Source organism: Passer domesticus, chromosome 5 (genome assembly GCF_036417665.1).
Source record: "Passer domesticus isolate bPasDom1 chromosome 5, bPasDom1.hap1, whole genome shotgun sequence".
NCBI classification, from domain to species: Eukaryota; Metazoa; Chordata; class Aves; order Passeriformes; family Passeridae; genus Passer; species Passer domesticus.
This window is the reverse complement of record NC_087478.1, coordinates 41,109,942-41,130,478: the sequence shown is the minus strand read 5'-3', so window position 1 is coordinate 41,130,478 and position 20,537 is coordinate 41,109,942. Positions and strand designations below refer to the sequence as shown.

At 37.0% G+C, this 20,537-nt stretch overlaps 1 protein-coding gene and 1 long non-coding RNA gene across 6 annotated transcripts in view; both read left to right on the top strand.

Moving 5' to 3' along the window:
* The window catches only part of POC1B (POC1 centriolar protein B), a 44,233-nt gene extending 32,898 nt beyond the window's left edge, over positions 1-11,335 (top strand). For 2 of the 5 annotated variants that reach the window (XR_010362199.1, XR_010362198.1), the window contains 3 exons: positions 2,090-2,218; positions 3,103-3,138; positions 9,834-9,955. Coding sequence is in view for 3 of the 5 variants with exons in the window: in XM_064419679.1 (XP_064275749.1) it covers positions 9,834-10,007; positions 11,217-11,318 (276 nt within the window). In the remaining 2 variants the exon portion in view is untranslated. Of the gene's footprint in view, positions 1-2,089; positions 2,219-3,102; positions 3,139-9,833; positions 10,008-11,216 lie in introns of those variants that run through there. The other 3 variants (XM_064419679.1, XM_064419678.1, XM_064419681.1) reach the window with 2 other exon arrangements.
* Positions 3,153-5,941, top strand: LOC135300333 (uncharacterized). The gene is made up of 2 exons (XR_010362200.1): positions 3,153-3,272; positions 3,864-5,941. It is a non-coding gene; the product is annotated as an uncharacterized LOC135300333 (long non-coding RNA).
* Positions 11,336-20,537: the final 9,202 nt, after the last annotated feature.

Here is a 20,537-nt window from a genome sequence, read left to right as displayed (position 1 = left end):
CTTTGAAGAGTTGGCTGGTTGGGTTTGGGCTTGTTCTTTTTTTCTCTGTATCCCCTGACATATGGTACTCTGGTTGTAGCAGTTTGGGTTGGTTGAAGGAGGGAGGTGGGGAGGGGAGAGATGCTGTCCTCTGGCATGTTCTTACTTCATGGGTATTTCCTGTGCACCAAAGTGTGAGTTCCACTCTGCATGTTAGATCCTGAAGTGAAGGCATTGCAATGCAACTCTGAGTTAAATATGGCAGTATTTTTATTGTAAAGGAAGACTCCTTACTTGAATCAGCGGTTTGAAAGAATTGCTTTATCCTTAAGCTGTTCTTAGATTAACCAGTATCAAGTGTTCCTCATGGAAAAGGTTACTCTTCCAGGATGTTTCCTCCTTCCATGTGTCTCTTAGGAAAGGAATTCTGTGTCCGTACTTACAAGTTTTGCTAGTGTAGTGAAATAATACAATACTATTTGCTTAGCAGATTCATTTAGTTGCATGTAAGATACTGTAATTCTTTACTCAGTAACCTTATCATAAAGGTTTATCATTTTGTCCAGTTATGTGTCATTGTAGATCTTTTCAACAGCTCTGCTTTCAGTAGTATATTCTTCTCTGATGCTTTGCATGTATACATAAAGTTGCATTTTGACAGTTGAATGAAGTCAGAATGCCAAGTCTCCCTATTTTAATAGTTTACAGGATGCCTTTTTTGTCACCTATAAACTTGATTTTCCAGATAGCTGGTATGTTTTGTATGGTACTAAAACAAGAGCAGGTTTCAATGGAGTTACTAAAACCAGCATAATTCTGCAGTGTCTTTCTGTTTTAATTGTTTTTACAGATACATTAACAAGATAATTGAGTTCATGATGCATTACAACCTAAAATGCAGTAATAAATTTGTAGCATGCATATTATGGATATTTAAAAAAGGATGATTTTGTCAGTAACAATTTGACTAAATTTCAAGTTGACTAAGTTTCATTAGCAAGGTCTTCAGTTTGATAAACCATTTATTTTTTGTCCCTCAAACTGTATTGACGTTAAGCCTTAAATATTTGCTCTATATGTCCTAAGTCAATATTTTAGTGATTTTTTGGCTTTTTCCTGACGCAGTTCTCATGCTGACTGTGACCTGTCACCATGCAATTCTCCTGTTTATCCTTTGTGATTACTGATGGAATTTCATCTTCCCCACACCCCTGCTATTTTCTCCATTATTGCAGGATATATTAAAAATCAGTATCATTATCTGACTTGTGAAGTTATTTCCAAACCAATAGTCTTTTTTGCTGTGGTTGGAGTAGAAAGTATTTTGCCAGAAATACAACATTTATTATCTTCTTAAATGGAAGATAAGATTACCCCATTAAACACATTAAAAATATGCATAATGCTTTAACATCTCTAGCTAGTAAGTATGCTGTTGCTGGGGCTTCTTTTGTTTCTGATACTTTTAAAGTACAAATAATCCTTGAGTTACAGAAATAATTTTTCAAAAGTAAAACAGGCCTGCCAGACCAATCCAAAGTTAACATTTCTTGGATAGTTGTATGTAATTTTAAAATTTCTCAGTTTCTGCTGTTCCCTAATTTGATTCCTATCACAGTAAATTGTAAAACTCAACTGACTTAAGTGCAAAGTTGTTCTGGTGCTACCAAAGCATTTTTTTACATTCCCACCTCTGAACAAAGCAGATTTTTCCCTTGACAAATGGGACAGCTTATCCAAACCTTCTGAATATTTATAACGCTGAGCACTGAAATAGCTCAGGATGGACTTTTGCTACTTTCTCCAGGTATTTTGTGAAATCTAGTAAAAGTGCATAAATTTGACTTTTCAATCAAAATTTTGAAGCTTCATTTTATCCTTATGGGAGTATTTTTGTGGCACTATTATGAAAATGTTTGAAGTTTTTTTGAAACCTTCACCATCCACTATTGGGGTAACATTTCATTACCAAAAACCTTGTAAAATGCTAAAGAACTGTGTTTCTTCTGTTACACAGTAAAATATATTTTTCATGGCTATAGTTGGAGGATTTCAGTTCCAAGCTCTGAAATATAGGAGTTTTTGGTTGTTTTTTTTTTTTCTTTTGCAGATAGTAGTATCTGTCTCTTTGGCAAAGTGTTCAAGCAGTTGTGCTGGCCCTGTTGGATTTAACTTTGGAGTCTGCTATGCTGGATTGATAACTTAATTTCAAATGCTTTTAACTCTTTGATATTTTCCTGTAAGTAATTTGTATTAGAGGAGATTTGACACTTGCTTCTATGGAGTAAACAAACTCCGTGGTATTGTCGACAGCCACCTGGTGAAGTGGTATAACCACCTGTGGTTACTGCTGCTCTGAAAGGAAATGAAAGCTGCCAGATCTCAGCTAGGAAGAGATTTCTCTGTGAAATCTTTGTGTGGACATCCTGCCCCCATAGCATCCCCTAATAGGAGGCAATTACGGTTTGTCTGTGCAGCAAAGTTTTGTTACGACACAAGTTATGTTGATACCAGGTAGCACAATAAGCAAATTTGTGCCACAGCACTGACACTTATCCTGACAAAACCTTGATACAGATGCAGCTCTGGTGGCAGGAAGGAATTTATTTTAGCTTTGCATATAGCTTTGAAAGTAAATTGTGTGTAGATATGCATATAAATACATAGTTATGGAGGGGCTGGCAAACAGCTCCAATGTGCTCCTGCAGCAGAGGGCTCTGCTACAGTGCCAGTGCATGGAGGGAGGCTCTGCAGCACAGGCAGCCCTGCCCTGCACCAGCCTCCTGCTCTTGGGGAGCACCAGGAGCTCCCTGCTGGAGCCCAGGGACTGCAGCCCTTGTCAGCTTTCTGCAGGGCTGAGGAGAACATTATTCACAGCCTTCAGTTCTTGTTCTGGCAGAGCCTGTCTATTCTGGATTTTTTGTCTATTCAGTAATTTTTTGTTCATTCTTATTGAGAAGTGGGCTTTAAGACAGAAGTGTATTCCTTTAGTTCTTCTCTTTTACATACAGTGTAAGTTATTTAAGATTAGTTTTGCCCCAACAGGTTAAGTATGAAAGCCTTATCTAGGAGAAATCAATTGCATGTTGTAAAGTATATTTTTTTGTTTTATTTTTTTCTCAGGAGTAAACATGCCTTCAAGAACAAGAAATTCCTCTGGTTTGTTGATCAACCTCTTTTGGCTGTAAATTCATGTTGAATATGGATATAATAGGTGACTTTGAATGAGATAGAGGAAGTGCTGTCCTTTATATATAATTTAAGACTCTGTACAACAAACTCACTGCTACCAGGTATTATTTCTTTGTAAAGTTCAGTTAGACTTTTCTAGCTAGGTATTGGTCTAAAGGCTTTCATTCAGGTTTTCTGGGTAGGGGAAAGAGGACAGAAAGAAGTCATGAGCAGGCAAGCCAGAAGAATGGCTGTCATATCTCTGATCAAATATGTTCCTGGTGAGGATGCTCTACTCTCACTCACACCCTGCCTCCTTCCTCCCATGTACTTGATCCCCTCTGGGAACCCCCACAATCTGCTATTTGAAGTACAGGGAGTTTGCCCACATGCTAGGAAAGTCCTAGGGTTTTTATACCTTTGTTTTTATTAATTAACATTTGTAATATCAAAAATAGCAGAATATTCTATTTATAGTGGTAGAAAAGAGGCCTTGTCTACATAGAGTTATTAATTTTCTATTGTTACTTCCTTCAAGTAAGCATTTCATTATATTTCCAGTTTCTGTTGCAAGTATTCCTCCTGCCCTCCTTTAGCTTTTCTCTGCCCTGGAATGGATAAAAAGTTCAAGCAGAGTCTGTAATATAATTTTTATTAGGACTTTCTGTAGGTAAAAAGAAGCCATCATGGAAACCTTTTTTTTTTCATTTCAGCCTCTTGGGTATGCACACAAGCAGTCCAAAGTAATTTGCCTAAATTAAACTTGGCCACTTTATTTCATAATCGTGAATAGTAGGAAATGCTTCTGTAGTGTCATGCTATTTCTCCTTAGTTTACCAAAGCTTTCTGCTGAAGCTGAAGATAAATTGGAGGTAATTGATTACCTTTCTTCTACAGGGTACATTTTTATATTTTGGTGCCTGTGGTGCAAGAGTTTTTATAACTTATGAAAGTGTTTGAGTAGATTGTCTTCCTGAGCTGTTACATTAGAATTGACTTCCTGACAGGGGATTCTCACCTTTGGGAATTCAGCTTCCAATGGTTTCTGCTTGGTTTGTTTAGTATATTCATGATATGGTCTGGGGTTTATTTAGTTGTTTTGTTGGGGGCTTTTTTTGTTTGTTTCTTTGTTGTTTTCTAGGGTTTTTTTGTTCATTTGGTTTTTAATTATCAATTCCTAACTTTTCACCATATTGCTTATTTTTTGAGAGGAAATCCTTAGCTTTTTCTAAAAGTTTAAACTGATGCAGACTCTGTACAGGGTACTATTAATGCTAGAAATTAACATCAATGAGCAAATTAGAAAGAAAAAATCACCTGGTTTTAAGCAAAGTTTATAACTGATGATCTGAGAGTTTAGAAAGAAGTATTTCAGGAATATTATTTATTTCTAACTGGATGCACTCAAATATCTGTGGACTTCTAAAAGGTTTTTATTATGGAAATAGAAATATTTTTTTTTATGTTTCTTGGAGAAAACAAGGCTTATTCTGTGTTCATTTTCAGTGCTTTCTTGACATGGATGGAATACAGAGAAAATATTTTTGTTCTGCACTGCGTTTTGTATATGTGGAATCATAAAATACTGAGTGCATTAGCTCTACTCTGTTTTACAGGGTTTTCTCAAACCAGAAGCAGCACTCTGGGGAAAAGATGACTTAAGAAAACTATGTAGTCAGTTTCTCATCATGTGTGTTAAAGGATACTTGTAAAATGTGATGTAATTTCTTTGCCTAGAACTTTCAGGATACCTTGAGATGTGCCTATGGACAGGGGAGTTTATTATTTCATGCTGTCACAGGATTACTAAATTCAATATAGCTGTCATCCTGATAGAAATAAATAAATCTGATTAATAGGACCATAGCTATAAGTGTATCAGGATTTCAGTTAATTTTGTGCAGATAATTAAATAAAAAACCCCACCAAAGTAAGCTATGAGTATTCATTGCTTTGTACTGGCCTTCTGGCCTCTATAAACTCAGCTTCAGGCTGAATTTGCTATTTTCCAGACTTAAAGCGTTATGCTCTTCCATCTAAGGTGGAAGTGCCTGTTTTGCTAAAGTCTGATAGTTTGGCCTGTTTTATTGGCCATGAGTTTGTAACCTGGTACCACTGCTTGTGATCAGGCTCTAAACTGAAGGGTGTGCTACTACCTTCAGGGGTCCTTCAAGGTGTTTCCATGTCAGACTGGATGTGATGCACTTCTGTTAAGTGCACTTTAAATTTTTTATTTCAGCTTGGGCATTTTTTTATAAGCTGGAGAAGACTCTGATGTGTACAACATGAAAGACTTCGACTGAAGTGTACGAGTCTGTGTTACAAGTTCTGAAAGCAGACTGTTCAAGCTTCAAGCTAGAAATGCTTAGTAGAACTTTGCTCTGGATGCACCACATAGTTTATCTGTATTTTACTGCTTGAATGCAAAATTTAATTAAAATTTGCAAATAAATGATTCCAGAGGTACCTCATCAGATGACATGGGGCAGAAAGCCACAGTTGACACATGGCAAGTTGTTGCTGTGCTGATTCATGTGCGTGTAAGAGGAGAGGAAATGAAGAGTGCTGTCATCAGCTGAAACTTAGAGGGAAGTTTTCTTCAGTAGGAGCTGATAAAACAGATTGTGATTTAACATACTCAGTGTTCGACTAATAGATCAGAGAGCTGTTTTATGTGGATCACTCATTGACTGAAAAAATAATTTCAAAGCAGTAGAAGTGATCTGTGAGTAATTATATCCTACAAAAAAACCCAACCCTCTAAAAATAAAAAACAACAACAACAAAAACCCCAAAACAAAACAACAAAACTCCCCCCCAAAAAAACCCCAACAAACCAAACAAAAAAAACACCAAAAAAGCCCCCCCCCCCCAAAAAAAGAAGGAAAATATAACGAATGGTTAAATTTAGCGTTTCCACAGTGAACCATTTTTATATGAGGGTAGGTTCACAAGAGGAGGAAAAAAGTAATGATAGCGATAGTACTATTTCTCCTGAAAATTTCCCATGATTTCAAATGACCAAAAGACACAGGAATTTAATATCTGGTAAGGTGGGATGCTACTCTGTTATGCCTTTGCTCTTTGATCTGTTTGAGCTTAATGTCCTACTAATGACTAATTATTTGTAGTTGTTTTAATCACAGTATCAGAAATATTTTACTATTAGTAGGCAAATGTACCATGTGTTCAAAATTTAAAGGTTTCTTTTTAAAAAGCAGACCATGCCAATTTTTATGATTCATTAGGAAGCTTACCAATGTCGCTTTTTTATAAGCCCATCTTAATTATAAGATCTCTGAGATATGCTTTTAGCAACTCTGGTCTGTAGTTTCCAAATTTGGAGCTCATAGGGGATGGAAGCCTGTTGATAGGCAATTGTGTGAGAGAGACTTGGATCTTTTCTTTCTTTCTTTCTTGTTTCCCTCGAGAGATTTTTTTTATTTCTATAAATAAAACTGCTCAGGCATCCTTATATATGGATGCATTTTACTCAGATTCTATTCTTAACAGTTATGAAGCAAAGGGAGACTGGGATGCAGTGTTTGTGTCTATGGGCTGTGTGAATGTTTCATGGGAAAATGTTTGGGAACAGGCAGAGGTGATAAGGTTATGTGTAAGGATTTTTCACAAATTGATCAAGTACCACCCACAGAGTTTTGGCTATTTTGCTTGACAGAATCCAAAGATGAGAAATTATGGTTTGCTGTTTGTGACATCATTTTATAAGCTAAATTTAATTTTCTGCTGAACATCCGCTGGTAATGTCATGGTAATAACTTCCTATTGATTAATTAAATCTGTTCCTTCTCCTCCTTATTTGTAACTTGTATGAAGTTGCCCAAATGTGAGTTTATGTTATTGCTAATAGTCTGTGAATGGAAACACTGTACACATTTTAATTTTCTTCTTTGCTTTGCTCAGAAGTAACAATTTAAAATTGATTGCCTTATTAAAATTTATTCTCTCAAAATAAGCTATAGCTCTGATGACTCTCAGAATAGTTTGAGGGTTTTTTAAACATTTTTACTGCATTGCTGGTGACATACAGAATTGTTGTTTATGAATTGGTAGCATTTGAAGTACTTTAGAAAAGGGCTAATTTGAAGGAAAGACATTTAATTTTTGAAACTTTTCATTTGAAATAGACTTTGAGTAGAAAGACTTTCTTTAAAAGGAACTTCATTTAAAGTGAAATGTTGTGCTGAATAAAAGTGTTGGACATGAACTAACTGGTATCCAAAAGTAAAGAAAATATTTTGAGACTAGTGTCACTCATTTACAGCAAGGTTTTGGCATTTGAGTGTTGTGTTAGATTTCAGCCATTTTGGACCCTTTGCTGAGCTGGAGGAGATTGTAAAGCTAGATATTAGAAAATGTTAAAATATAAAGCAGATAACCTTAAAATTATAGCAACATACTTGATGTCTGACAGTGTTTAAAAAAGTATCTACAGATTTCCAGAATATGATAAAAATAACCATTTTGGACACAAGTTAGATAAGTTGAAAATTTGAAATGGACTTTTTTCATTTCTCTTACAAATTTTGAAAGCTCAGTTATTTGCTTATCTTGTTTGAGTTTTGACAAACATCAAGGTCTTTGCCTTACTTCTGTAAATGCTTTTGTGTTGTATTGTGCTTCTAAGTCTTTGAATATGTAACAGAAAAATCTCAATTTGCTGCTTAACCCAGTAAATTACAAGAGGATTTTTCCATTACTCTGACTTGCAATGCTTGTGGCAGTTTACTGAGATACAAAACATTTTTTCACAGTCTATTTGTCTGATATATTGAAGTTTGGATCAATTTTACTGTAGGAAAAAAGTGGTAAGACTTTTAGTAGCTTAGCATTTGCTCTCTTTACTGAATTGGTAGCTTTCCTCCATGGGTTGAAATAATCTCTCTTACTTCAAACTTTACCTGACAATGCTAGGATAAAAAAATCAGTGGAAGTGATGTCAGTGAATACCATGGTACTATCAGACCTTGAGATGGGTTCCCTCTGGCTTTGTAGCATTGTCATTAAAGGTGTGAAATACATCCCTGGGTGTGTGTCCCTGTCTCTACTAACGTCAAGCTCTGCACTTCATGGGTTCTTGCCTGTGGGCTTGAGACCTGTCCTTGCAGAATGTAACTGCACGATGGAACTTTCAACCCAGAGAAGGTTGTAAGACTTTCTTCTTTGCTCTCTTACCTCACCACAGTCTGCTTTCAGCTGTTTCCCACCACACAGGACCATGCAGGATGGCACTGAAGACACAGGAATGTTAGTGTGGATAATGTAGCAGTATAAGTTCACAATAATATTGATATGATTTAGTATTACTTAAATTTCAAATAGTTACATTATCATCGTGGCAGTATTTAATCCATCAGTCTCTGATCCTATGTGATTCAAAGGCAGGGTCAACTACATGTAAATCATTCTTGACAGAAACTCATCAACGTATCTAGGTGATCTTGTAAAATTCTGCTAATAATTCTGGCCAGCAATTTACATTCTACAAGATTATTTTAGAGACTTAGGAGATATATTTTTTTTAATGTTTGACAATGATTTTAATACCTTCTCTTTTGAAAATCTGTTGAGCCTTACAATATAAATATATTTTGGACACATTGTAAATATTGTGTATTTTAAATACATCAGGTGAGACTAAAATTTCCCCTTTGCATAGCTAATGGATATTTTCATGGGCTGTGAGTAAATTCCAGAGAAATAGTTTAGTTGTAAGCATTTAAAAGGTTTATTTTGTAAATGTAGATACATCAAATGTACTTAGAAATACCACAATTTATTTTAGTGTATAAGTAAACTGAAATTGTCTGAAGATATAAGAAATTTTCAAAGAAATCTCAATAAGTCATTAATTACTCAGGTAAAGTTGTTGTGAAGGACTTTCTAATGAATTAGTGATGATTTAACCTTTCATGACTCAAAAATACCATGAAGAACTTCAAGGCACAGACAAAACTAAATTGATGGGGAAGATCATGCTCTCTCACTTAGCCTGAAGCAAAGTTTACACATCAAAGTTATTTCTCTCAATGTTGCATTGTGTGGATCTTCTCTGTTGTTTCTTTCTCCCATTTTATTTTTTCAAATATTTTTGAAAAATATTTTTCAAAAAGTACCATCACTGAACAAACAACTGAAAACTACTTTCTTTTAAAGCTGAAATAAGAGGTTAATTATTACTAAACAAAGGTTTCATACTATGAAGTTGGAAGAAGCACTTGTGGTTGTTTAGTCACATATGGATTTTTCATCCATATGACTACTTTGAGTGAATTTGTCAACCAGAGCTATCTTTTTGAAGAAGATGCCTCACATTAATTGTATTTATCCAAGCTTTAATTCAAGCCCTAGTGGTACAGCATGTAGCTCTTCAGTCATATGTACTTGAAACATAAAGACTGCTAAGATTTCCCTTATTGCCTCGTCCATCACAGCTGGAATTCTCTCTTAGGTCAGAACAAATTGAAGTGTTATGAATTGGACCTGGTACAAAAAGCAAATCTGAGGGTCCTTGTGTGTATGCATATATATATGTGTGTGTGTGTGTAGATTTTTTAAAATTAAAAGCCTGACTTTTGGCTATCTTGTCTGTATTATGATGTGATTCTACTTAAATGAAGACAAAGGCAGTTGAATCTTCAAATTATGTTTCTGTATTCAAGGGTGTTGGCAAAAGTGAAGAACTGCCGAGTCCCTCTGCTTCTTCCTCAGCAAGAAATTCAAAAAGGAAGGCAGAGAGTGAGAGTGGGTCAGCTGTGGGACAGCCCAGAGGCATCTCCTCCTCCGTGGACTGTGCTTTGGACCACATTGTGGGGCAGCTGGAGATGTTAACTCTAGTAAGTATGCAATAACAGGTGACACTTGCAGTGCAAAATGACAGTGCTGTCAAAGGGCAACAGTACCCTGGAGCCATGTTCATAAATCAGAACATTAAAGACTATGGGGTTATTTTGAACAGCTGTATAGTCAAGTGACTCTTTTGGTGTTTTCCTTTCAGAAAATATTGATTGCATGTATTGTGTTTGCCAAAGTGAAAGCTTCCTGGTACATAATCGTAAAGATTGTTGCTATATTTTTAACTCTGGTTGAAGAGAATAGCTGTTTTTCAGTAGTGAGATCTAAGGAGTTTTGTCGGGAGCCAGTTGTTTAGCAGACATTCCAGCTGGAGCAATCACACACTAACAGGCGATGAAAAAAGTAAATTGGCAATGTACCATTAAATCCCTTTCCCAACTTAGTGTGTGAGGTGTTGGCTTAGGTAGGAATCCAAGCAGTGCAGTAAGTCCTTGTGCCAATGAAACTGCACAAATACTCAGTCTCAGTCAGTGACTCTGAGTCACTTGTTTGCAAGTGCTCAATACATCTTTTTAATCCAGATTTAGCTTATGTTTTCAGATACTTCTTTGTAGTCTGTAATATATTGACATTAAATCACTTCAAAATGGAGCAGCTAAGTTTTATTTTTTTTTTTCCCTGCGTTCTTTTGCAATATACATGTTAAGTAGGAAGAAACATGATTTGGGAAGTATGGAGTCAAGTCATGAGTTGTAAGTTATTTGTGTAGTAAGTTGTAAAAGAAACTGCCAACCTAGGTCCAAAAACCTACTTCTTCCACTGAAGATAATATCATGGAGATTAAATGCCTTGTAATAGTATATTTTTTTCTCACTTACTTTTCTTGGGGATGCCTTAAAAGTTTCTTTTAGTTTTTTGAAAGTATCATTTGTGGTCACAGTGATGGCTGTTTTTCTGTTGGAATATGGATGCAACTTTCACATAGTATTTCAGAGTACTTTACATTATACATGTATGTATTTCTCTTTCTCAGTGAAAATGTTTTGTGAAAACAAAAGCCTTTGGACAATCTCCATGGAAGCAAAGCCATAATTTTTAAATACAGTTGTAAATAGTGGAATAGCTAAGGAAAAGCCATCTTAAAGTTTTTTTTTCCTGTTGAGTTAAAATCCCTTTTCTTATGTTGCATGCTTTTATAATACTGTGTGAATAATATAAATCAAACTGAAATTATTCTCTTCTTCTTGCAGACTATTTCAGTCCTGGAACAGCGTCTTACTTCTACGGAAGATAAATTGAAAGAATGCGTAAAAGATCAGCAAAAAATGTTACTTAAGGGAAAATGGAACTAATAAAATAAGAAAGTGAACTGTGTTGATGAGTATGTTTCACAAAATCAGAAGGAATGTTTCTTCACTGGATTTTGCTATAAGCAGAAGCATCAAATCAAAGTAATAAAAATGGAAGGAATTTAAAAAAATTCAAACATTGGTAGCAAGCAGGTATTCTGGTTATCTATTCAATGAAGTGTAACCCAATCAAAACTAGTACTTTCTAAATAATTTCCATTGAACATTCCAGAACTCTTATTTCAACCTAACAAGATATTTGTAAGGCATTAACCATGTATTTTTAGATGAATAGCAGTTATTATGCAGATTACCACTGTGCAGATTTTTAAACTCAGTCAATGATTGTGAAAATAATGTTCTTTGTGCTAAGACATCATTACTTAAACACCTAAATTAAGTAAGACATAATATAAATATGCCAGAGGTGTTCTTTGTCCCTTACATATTCTCAAGTGTTTTACCAAAAAGTAGTGTGTTATTCTGTATCTTCTAAACATTTTAGTAATGATTGCAAAAAGATGTAGTGTGAAAACATTTAGTTACAAATGCAGAAATTAAGTCACTTAAACTTTGAAGCTATAATTGCATCTGTGTGAATCCAGCTGCAAAACATGAGTTTTCATGCACTTGAACACTTCTGCTTATTGTATCCCCATCAAAATTCACTTTTCATATTTACAAAAATAAAAATCAACTTTATACTTCTGAAGAATATATTTGAACCAAACAGAAAAATATGCAAAATCTAGGTCATAAATACAAAAGATTGTAAGAATGTCCATGTGTGCTCAAGCTTTGCATGCTGTGAATGTACCCCATCAAGTAATGCATTGTGAATGCAGACATAAGTCAGGAAAAACTTTGCAGTGTATGATGATTTGGGTTTTTTTTTAAATAAAAATGCAATTCTTAGAAAGATGATTTTGGGTCTTATTTTTTAATGAAAAACATTTATTTTCTTTATGTCTGTTATTTTTTTAAATGACAAGTGCAGAACACCTGTTGTAAATCCACAGTCAACACTAGGAAATCATGTGTTTCTGTAACTTTACATGTATGTTGAAAAATAGGACACTTGAAATGGGGAAGCACTTTAATCCAATTCTGCAACTGACTGTATATAGATAAAGCCCATTTCCCAGGCTGAACCTCATTAACATCAGCAGAGCTCAACTTTAGTACACAGGCTCACTGTATAAATATGACTGCAGCTCAGGCCACAGAAATGTGCAGTCAATTTTTCTTGTATAACTTATTTTCTCTCTCAGCAACCACCTTCAGATAGCCAGATATCACCTCACTCCCTTTGTTAACTCTGATTTTTACCAATAGGTACTCCATATTTGCAGCTCAGTCTTGAGCTCTACTGGTTATGGCAAAGAAGTAGTCTCTTATAAAATTTTTGGATGCAACTGTTTCTAGGCAGCATCCTAACCACAGATTTTTTGTTAAAGAATGGTCATATGTATTCCAGCCTGACCTTTGATTATGCAATTGTTTATACTACTACATAACACAAAGTTATGTAAATGCTGTCTTTTGGATCAAATGTACTTCACTTTATGAATTTGCAAATACTCTTGTGGTTTTTGCCTTTTCTTGTCTCCATTAGAAGACACAAAACCATGTAGCTATTAAAATTTTTGCTTATTTCTTGTTTTTGGTGGAGTGTGTATATATATATATGTCTTAAATCTGCAGATTTTTCTTTTGAGTTTTTTCAGGATTATTTATCAATAAGATTTGGACATTTCTTTTACATCCACATTTTTAAATAAAATCTCTGCTGAAATTTTCCCTTCTGCCTTAGCTCCTGTTACTATTCCCTCTACCTTTTCAGTACCTATTATCTGGAGCATTTACTATTTAATCCAGTTTGTTCCTCCATTGTTTGCACATCTGGTGAACCAACATAACATTCCCAAATTAAGACATGTTCTTGTCATTCTGTTGATACTGAAACTCAACATGATAACACTTGGGAGGATGTCTGGTCATGGTTGGTTGAAAACAGGATGGATGTATTTTCCTCAAGCTGTGATGGCTTTCCTAGAACACAGCCACAACCATCTAACATGATGTTTATTTTCAAAAAAGCATTGATGTGGGCTAGTTATCTTATTCTCTTAATCCAGATAATTTCTAATAAAGTTTTGGAACAGGAATACTTCCTTTAAAAGCACCTGCCAAGGCTGTTAAACTCTCAGAAGCATTTACTTTAGGGTTTGTACTCTGTCAAGTAACTAGTGTACTTGACTAGTTTGAATTATAAAACTAGAGGAAAATCACTGCTGTTTAGTCTTAGTTGTGCTTTTGCACTATGTGAAAAAATAATTGCATGGATCTTTAAATTATTAAAATTATATTTGTATTGGAGACTGCATTGAAGTACTGATAGCCCAAACTTGTTCTAAACAAGCTGAACAATATTCCTGATGCAGTACAGTTTCCCTCAGGCTAAATTATCCCTCTGATACTAAATATAAATAGGCCCCCCTGCTGGAGAAAGTCTGCTTCCAGCTTTCAGGCCTGCTACTGCAAAAATGGCTCAATTACTTATTAAAAAGAATGACATGTAGTAGATTCCCAAGGTTTGTGTGTTGAGAGAGAGAAGGTGGTGGCAGGAATAGTTGTTGCTGGGAGACTGTCTCTGGAGAAACCCAACTTCAAATTCCTCAAGTGTCAAAGCTGCTGTGCAGCAGCTCAGCAGCACATTGCAATGTACTTCAGCAGACATTTCAAATTAAAAATGCTCTTCCAAATTGAAGATATGCTACCAGTTGTTACTTCAGCATTCATTTTTTGCTATTGATATATTTTTTATAAATTTAGAGTTTTGGAAAATCAGTTCCCAGAGGTGAATGCATCTGAACAATTCCCTTATCTTTGGACGATTGTTGTTTCTTGCTTTTACACATGTAAGATAATAATTAGTTCTTTCATCATCATCTTCATGGTGAGGAATCTAAACTGTAGTTTTAAATCTTGATCATATTAATCTTCTAGCTGGAAAAATGGTGGTAGAATAAGTTCTCATTGCCATTTTACGATGTCCTGAACAGATCCATATAGCATGAGGGATTTGAAAAATACAATTTGCCATCTTTATTTATGTCTCTTTAAATAAATAAATATGCTGTACTATTTTTAGGGTAAACAATGTTCTTTTCTCTTCCTAGAAGTTTTTTTACAGTGTTGCTGAATTATTTTAATTGCCGTATCACAGCACAGCATCACTCTTGATTTTTCTACTGAGCAACAGTGGCCAGGATGTGGCTATTTCCAGGGACATAGCTTTATGTAACCTGTTTACCTTGTAGGACTTGTAAAAATCAGAAATTCTGTACTCATTGCCCTAAACAATTAATGAATATGTATGTTCACATTGGATCCAGGAACAGTATGTTTTTGTCAGAGTAGCCCCTCAGGGACTTTTGCACGCTTCGGATGCATAATACAATTGAAGCTGTTTCTTTGTGAGAAAATAGGTTAATGACTTGCCAAAAGGCAGATGTTAATTGGAAAAAGTGCATACAAGTCCTTTTCTTTACAATGTATATGGGTTGCATTTGTTAGGACTTGCATCCAAGAACAGGTGCAATTTCAATTGACTCAGCTAACAGGATGTGCTGAGTGCACTGCTCACCAATTTCACCAGAAATTTTAAATCCAGCAGAAAAAAAGAGTTTCTAAACTAGTCAGTGAGTGATAAGCTGCTTTTATTTTCTGTCACAGAGCATATTTATAACTTAATATTGTACCTACAATTAAACATCTTAATATGAAAATAAAATCTTTGATTGTTTATTGATATTGTCAAATTTTACTGGTGAGCACTGGTACCTTACATGAGACAAAATGTGTCATCCTTTCCAAATTATTTCTTTTTAAGACAGTCAGCAGTTCTAGACAAGGTACCACCAGTGTAATTATAAATAAAACTTAAAGCAGAAATATTGGCTTTTTCGCCAACACATTTCCTGCCATGAAGCTACACAATCAGGTCAAGGTCTTGCCTTGCTTCTTTCCCACAGTTCAGAAGCAAAAGTTAATGAAGCAGGTGGGAAAAAAAAACTATCTGGGTGTGTCAAGGTCAAAAGAGCTGCTGTTGGATAGTTTAATAGCCCTGTTCAGAGGTCTCTGGGAATTTCTAGGCTACTCATACAAGTCCACTGCAACGGGAACTTCGGTTTGGATCCACATGCCTAGCCTAACCTCATCCGTCAAAAGTCTGAGGAGGGCTGGATGTGAAATTCCTCTGCCTGGAGTATATCAACAGTCTAAACCAGCGCAGGAAAATCTATTCAAGATGGCCCATTGGCACTAATGAGGGTACTGAGACTGCTGGTGGCTGGGGTTATATGATTTTCCCATGCCTGTAGCAAGGACCTGCTCACTGCACTTGCAGAAGCAGGAATGGACTGAGAAGAAATACTGAGAGTCTCAATGCCGTACAAATATAGAATTCTGCAGCTCTCAGTAGCAGTTGAGTTTGTAAGTCCATCTATGGCCTGTGTCCTTAGAGACCTGCATGAAAAAAGAGGGACCTTATTTCTCTTCAGAGCCACTAAAGAGGAATCAATTGCCAAAAGACAAAAAGGAAAGACAATCACTGACTGTCTTTTTCATCCACTTGTGCTTTGTCATGTAATGAAATAGTAGCTCTGTCTTGGGTTTTTATCTCCTCATAATCCCCAGAGGAAATCCCTGCTCCTTTTAGAGAGATAAAACCTTAGCTCACAGAAGGTAGCAAGAGCTGGGAGTCTCTGTGCTAAAGGGTGTCACTAAACCCTCTTCTGGCCACAGTAGTGAAAGCCAAAGGCCTGCATTGCTTACTCCAACACCTGCATTGAATGTCAATTCTCCCCTAAGATTCAGGAAAAGATTTATAACATTCATAAGCAAAGTATGTTTGTGTAAATCTGCTGTTTACTGGGACTTCATGAACAAGTGTCAAAGAGACACAAGTCTGGGAAGGTCAAAGCAGTAAAATTTTTTCTCTGATTTTTTCTAAGAAAGATTCAGGCAAGCCATATGCACAAAGTCCTGCTGCTTTGTGCTACCTTCATCTTGCACATCTCAGAAACATTTAAGATGAAATGGGCTTGAGTGATAAAAAGAACAGCAGCAATGCTTTCCTATGAGTGCACTGGTTGAACAGTTTTTAATTAATATTTTCATTTCCTGATACATACTGGAACTGCAAGACCCAGGATGTTTGCTAAAGCCTAAAAGGAGTAATTTGTAAGAGAAAGATGAGATGGTTTGTGATGGTTTCTGACAATGTCCAATTTCTGCTCTGACTGCTTGGGGGTATTCTGTTAAACTTCAGTGGTGCCACACCTAGAATTTGACATTGTGATCAAGAGCAGGGTTTAGCCTTTAGTCTAAGACTTGAAAATTTTTATACTTCACAAAAACAGCTCTCACTTCTAAGAAAATTATATGCATGGGTTAAAATGCCATTAACTTTTCAGTTAAGCAATGAGCCTAATCATGCAAAACACAGATGATATTTGATTGTATGTAACCATACTGAGTGATTTCAGTCTGCTCTGATGTTTCTCTGCAGCTTCATTGCTGAAACACTGTGAGCTTTTGTGCAGCTTCTGCAATCTATTCAGTATAGACCTCGCCTATAAATAGCTGCATTATTGAAAGACTGTAAGAGGTTCATTAGAGAAGTTGTGAAAGTCTCCTTTGAGCCAGGGCTGATATAGTACCACTCCAAATTACCAAAGAGTTTCAGCATGTGGGTAAGCCTAAGCACGAAGCTGGATTTTGGCCATGCAGCAGCACCAATGCCCCCCTTGAGCATCCCCCTGTCAGCCTGGCTGCAGGCTCTCACAAAGCACAGTGCACTTCTTGCTGGCTCTGCACACAGGGACGAAAGCACAGCACAGTGTGGGAACTCAGGGTCACACCGATCTTGTCCCAAACCAGAGGCAGGACATCGCCAGGGCGTCTGCTGGGGGCCAGGGCTGCAGGACATCCTGTGATGCACCTCCCCGCCAGCCTGGCACAGCCAGGGAGATTAGTCATCTTAAAATCACAGAAGTGCTCTGCTGACTCAATAGGAAGTCACTGCCTGAAATCAGTAGGACTTCTCACATGATTGAATTTACATGCTGGAAATGTCTTAATCTTGTGCACTGTGTTCACATAACTGGGGGGCAAAGAAAGAAAGTTTGAATTGCAGCTGATGTCTGTTTCCTTTAAAGGTACATGAAAAACAAATACAGCCACTTAACTTGAGCTTCTGGTTAGTTTGAAAGGGTACTTTGCTATTTATTTCACAGCTATCTGGATTAGAGCCTCCCAGCTCTGGCTCTGGTTCTCATGTAAATGAAGAGAATGTAGGATTAGGCCCCCAGTTTGTATGTAGACATTCTCCTACACCTTTTGGGTTCTCCTTTGGAAGAGATGCTAGACCAAGAGAGGTTTCCAATATGATTCAAAACCATAAAAGAGGAAATATGCCTCATCCTGTCTTTTTTTATTTGAAGAAGGAAAATGCTGTCAACCATGCAGGTAACCCAAGTTGTGTATATATTTTCTACATTTCTTTCTTTACTCTAAATGCTCTAGTTAGTAATTTCAAAGTGAGAGAGTTATGCCCTTGTTACAGAATCTGTGTTTAGGGGAGAAGTTATCAATATTTTCCTATCTAATGGACGTAGTAGGAACAAGGAGGAATTAATAGCTAACAAATCTGTAATATCTGAAAAATGCTATTCAGAAAGGAAAGATGATGGATACAATAAAATTTCTCCATCTTCACCCAAAATCTCACTGTTAATTCTATGTTTGTGTACATTGTAGGGTAACAAAGCTGAGCCTTCAGCACTTGTGGAAGATCAGACTGGAATGCTCAAGAACTCATTTTTAAGATTTGCTCCATATAAGGAGACACTTACAAAACTATATAAAATGTAGCCCGTTAACGTTAGCTATGACACACCCAGTTTATTTCCCCTTCCTTAGTTTTTTTTTTTAATTATTATTATTATGTAAGGAATGATTATGCCATTGGGAACAGGGGCTAGGAGGTTTCTGTCAGCCCAGGTTTTTGTCAGAGAATGCCGATTTGTCGTAAGCAAAATGTTTTGCAGAAGTGTCTCTGTTTGAATGAACTTCCGATGAAACACAGGGCAGGTTTCCATCCCAAGCCCGCCTGACTTCCTGCCAGCTTGCCTGGCAGCTCTCCAGGCTCCACGGCTCCAGGATGGCTCTGGACTGAACCTGTCATTCTTCCTGACTTCTTTTACTTATTTTTTGACTTTTTTTTTTTTTAATTAGAGGGAAAAGGTCTTGACAGAAATACACGTTGGCTCTGCTTGGCATTTTCTGATTGTCTTGAATTAGGCATTTTGATATTAAGGACCTTGCATAGCCCAGTCCCATGTTTTATTATGTGGGAGACCCAGCTTTCCTCTCTTCCTGAGAAGCTGCTTTCAGTTAAACTGCCTTGGAAGAGAAATATTTTTCATATCACACTGAGCTTCATTTCTAAGCATTTTCAGGAGACCTCCCAGTGCCAATATTGTCTCTTCTATTTTCAAAAATGCCCTCTTGCCTTGTGGTTTCTTCATGCTAGCAGTGCCCTTCAGCTCTGTCTCCTTCACTCACTTCTTCCAGGCCAGTTTCTGGGACAGAGTCTGGCTGTTTTCTGGTCATTCTGGCTGCTGGAATTGTGGATGTGAGGTGGTTTCTTGGGACACAGAGATATATTCTTGAAAGCCACCTTGGTGGCCAGCTGCTGGTGGTGGTTTGGCTGCTGCTGCCTGGTTTATCTGCTCCATCTTCCCTTGGAGCCAGAGATATTTCTCTGCACTTCAGTCTGAATCACCTGGGGTGCCGGATGTTTCATTCCTTCTCTTTAATGTTTAATTATCTGAGGACAGGGCCTTGTGCAGGCATGTTTTGGAATCCTGGGGGCTCAATGGGCGAAGCAAGCTGTGGAAGGCAGATAACTTCCACCTCAGGGCTCATGTCATAGGCAGTCACTTTTATCTGCCTTTGTACTCCAAACTCTTAACTTTTAACAACATCCTATATCTGTTTTTTGACTTCAGTTCATAAGCATCAGTGTGTTAATTGTGTCTGTGTGCCTGGGTTACCTTGGCTTTGAAAAGCATTTGTCTGAGGAGAACCATTTGGTCAACATCAAGAAGATCTGGTGATTTAACCTCTGAAGTTGGCTTGGTCTTGGTGTTACCAAACAAAATCCAGCTGCAAGCATCATTTTAATATTCTCTTTAAGCATTAAAATATATAATTTTTTTCCAGACCTCTGAGTTTTAGTTTCTCAATCAGTGACCCATTATATCCAAAAGTGGATTGCTCAAGAGGCTGGCACAGCCAACAAGATCAGCCTTGTATTGCTGTCACAGCATGACCAGGAGCTATAGAAAGAATTGGGAAAGAAAGTTATGTGCTCCAGTGTAATTTTCTAGGCAGTGTTCTAAGTCCTGCCAGACCCTGAAACTTCCAAGGAGAAGAGGCTTTCAGGGTGTGAGAGAAAGAGACAATGCCAGCACAGGTTGAATGCAGGCAGAGGGAGAGACAGGGAGAGGAATAAGATGAACTCCATTCTGCTTAAATGCAGCCTCTGATGATATGGTTGTACAGTCTTCACAAATGGACTGACAAACTCTGCCTCCTTCTGCACTAATATTTGTCATGCCTATATTGTCCGTCCTTCTGCAGCCCATCAGTTCTCTGCTTATCTCTTCTGCTCTGTGTTTTCACCCTCTCTTCTCTGCCATCCTTTTCCGCTGAAAAATTATTTTGCAACCTACAATTACTGCACTTGGCTGAAGTCTTGTTGGGCATATCAGGAAATTTTCTGGATCGCTCATGGGTGGAGTTTCCCAAAAGCATCAATTTGGTATTAATGCTATATAAACAATGGGCCTGTCAAACCCTGAATATCATGAGGAAACCTCAAAATGTTGTACCTTCTTGTAGATTTCTCTCATGGCAGAGTCAGCATGGTCTTCACAGTCACACAGCAAAAAGTTGACCATGGGCATAACCTCAACATATGCCAGGAGAAACCTACCTCATGTTCACGTGTTTCTTTCCATTGGCCTGAACCATCAGTACCAATCCTGTTTGGTAGAAGCCTGTCCAAGCAGCCATTGAGAAGTTCTGGTGGGTGAACAGAAGTGTAGCCACACTTTCAAAGTTGCATGTGAATTACCAAGGTCACTTCTG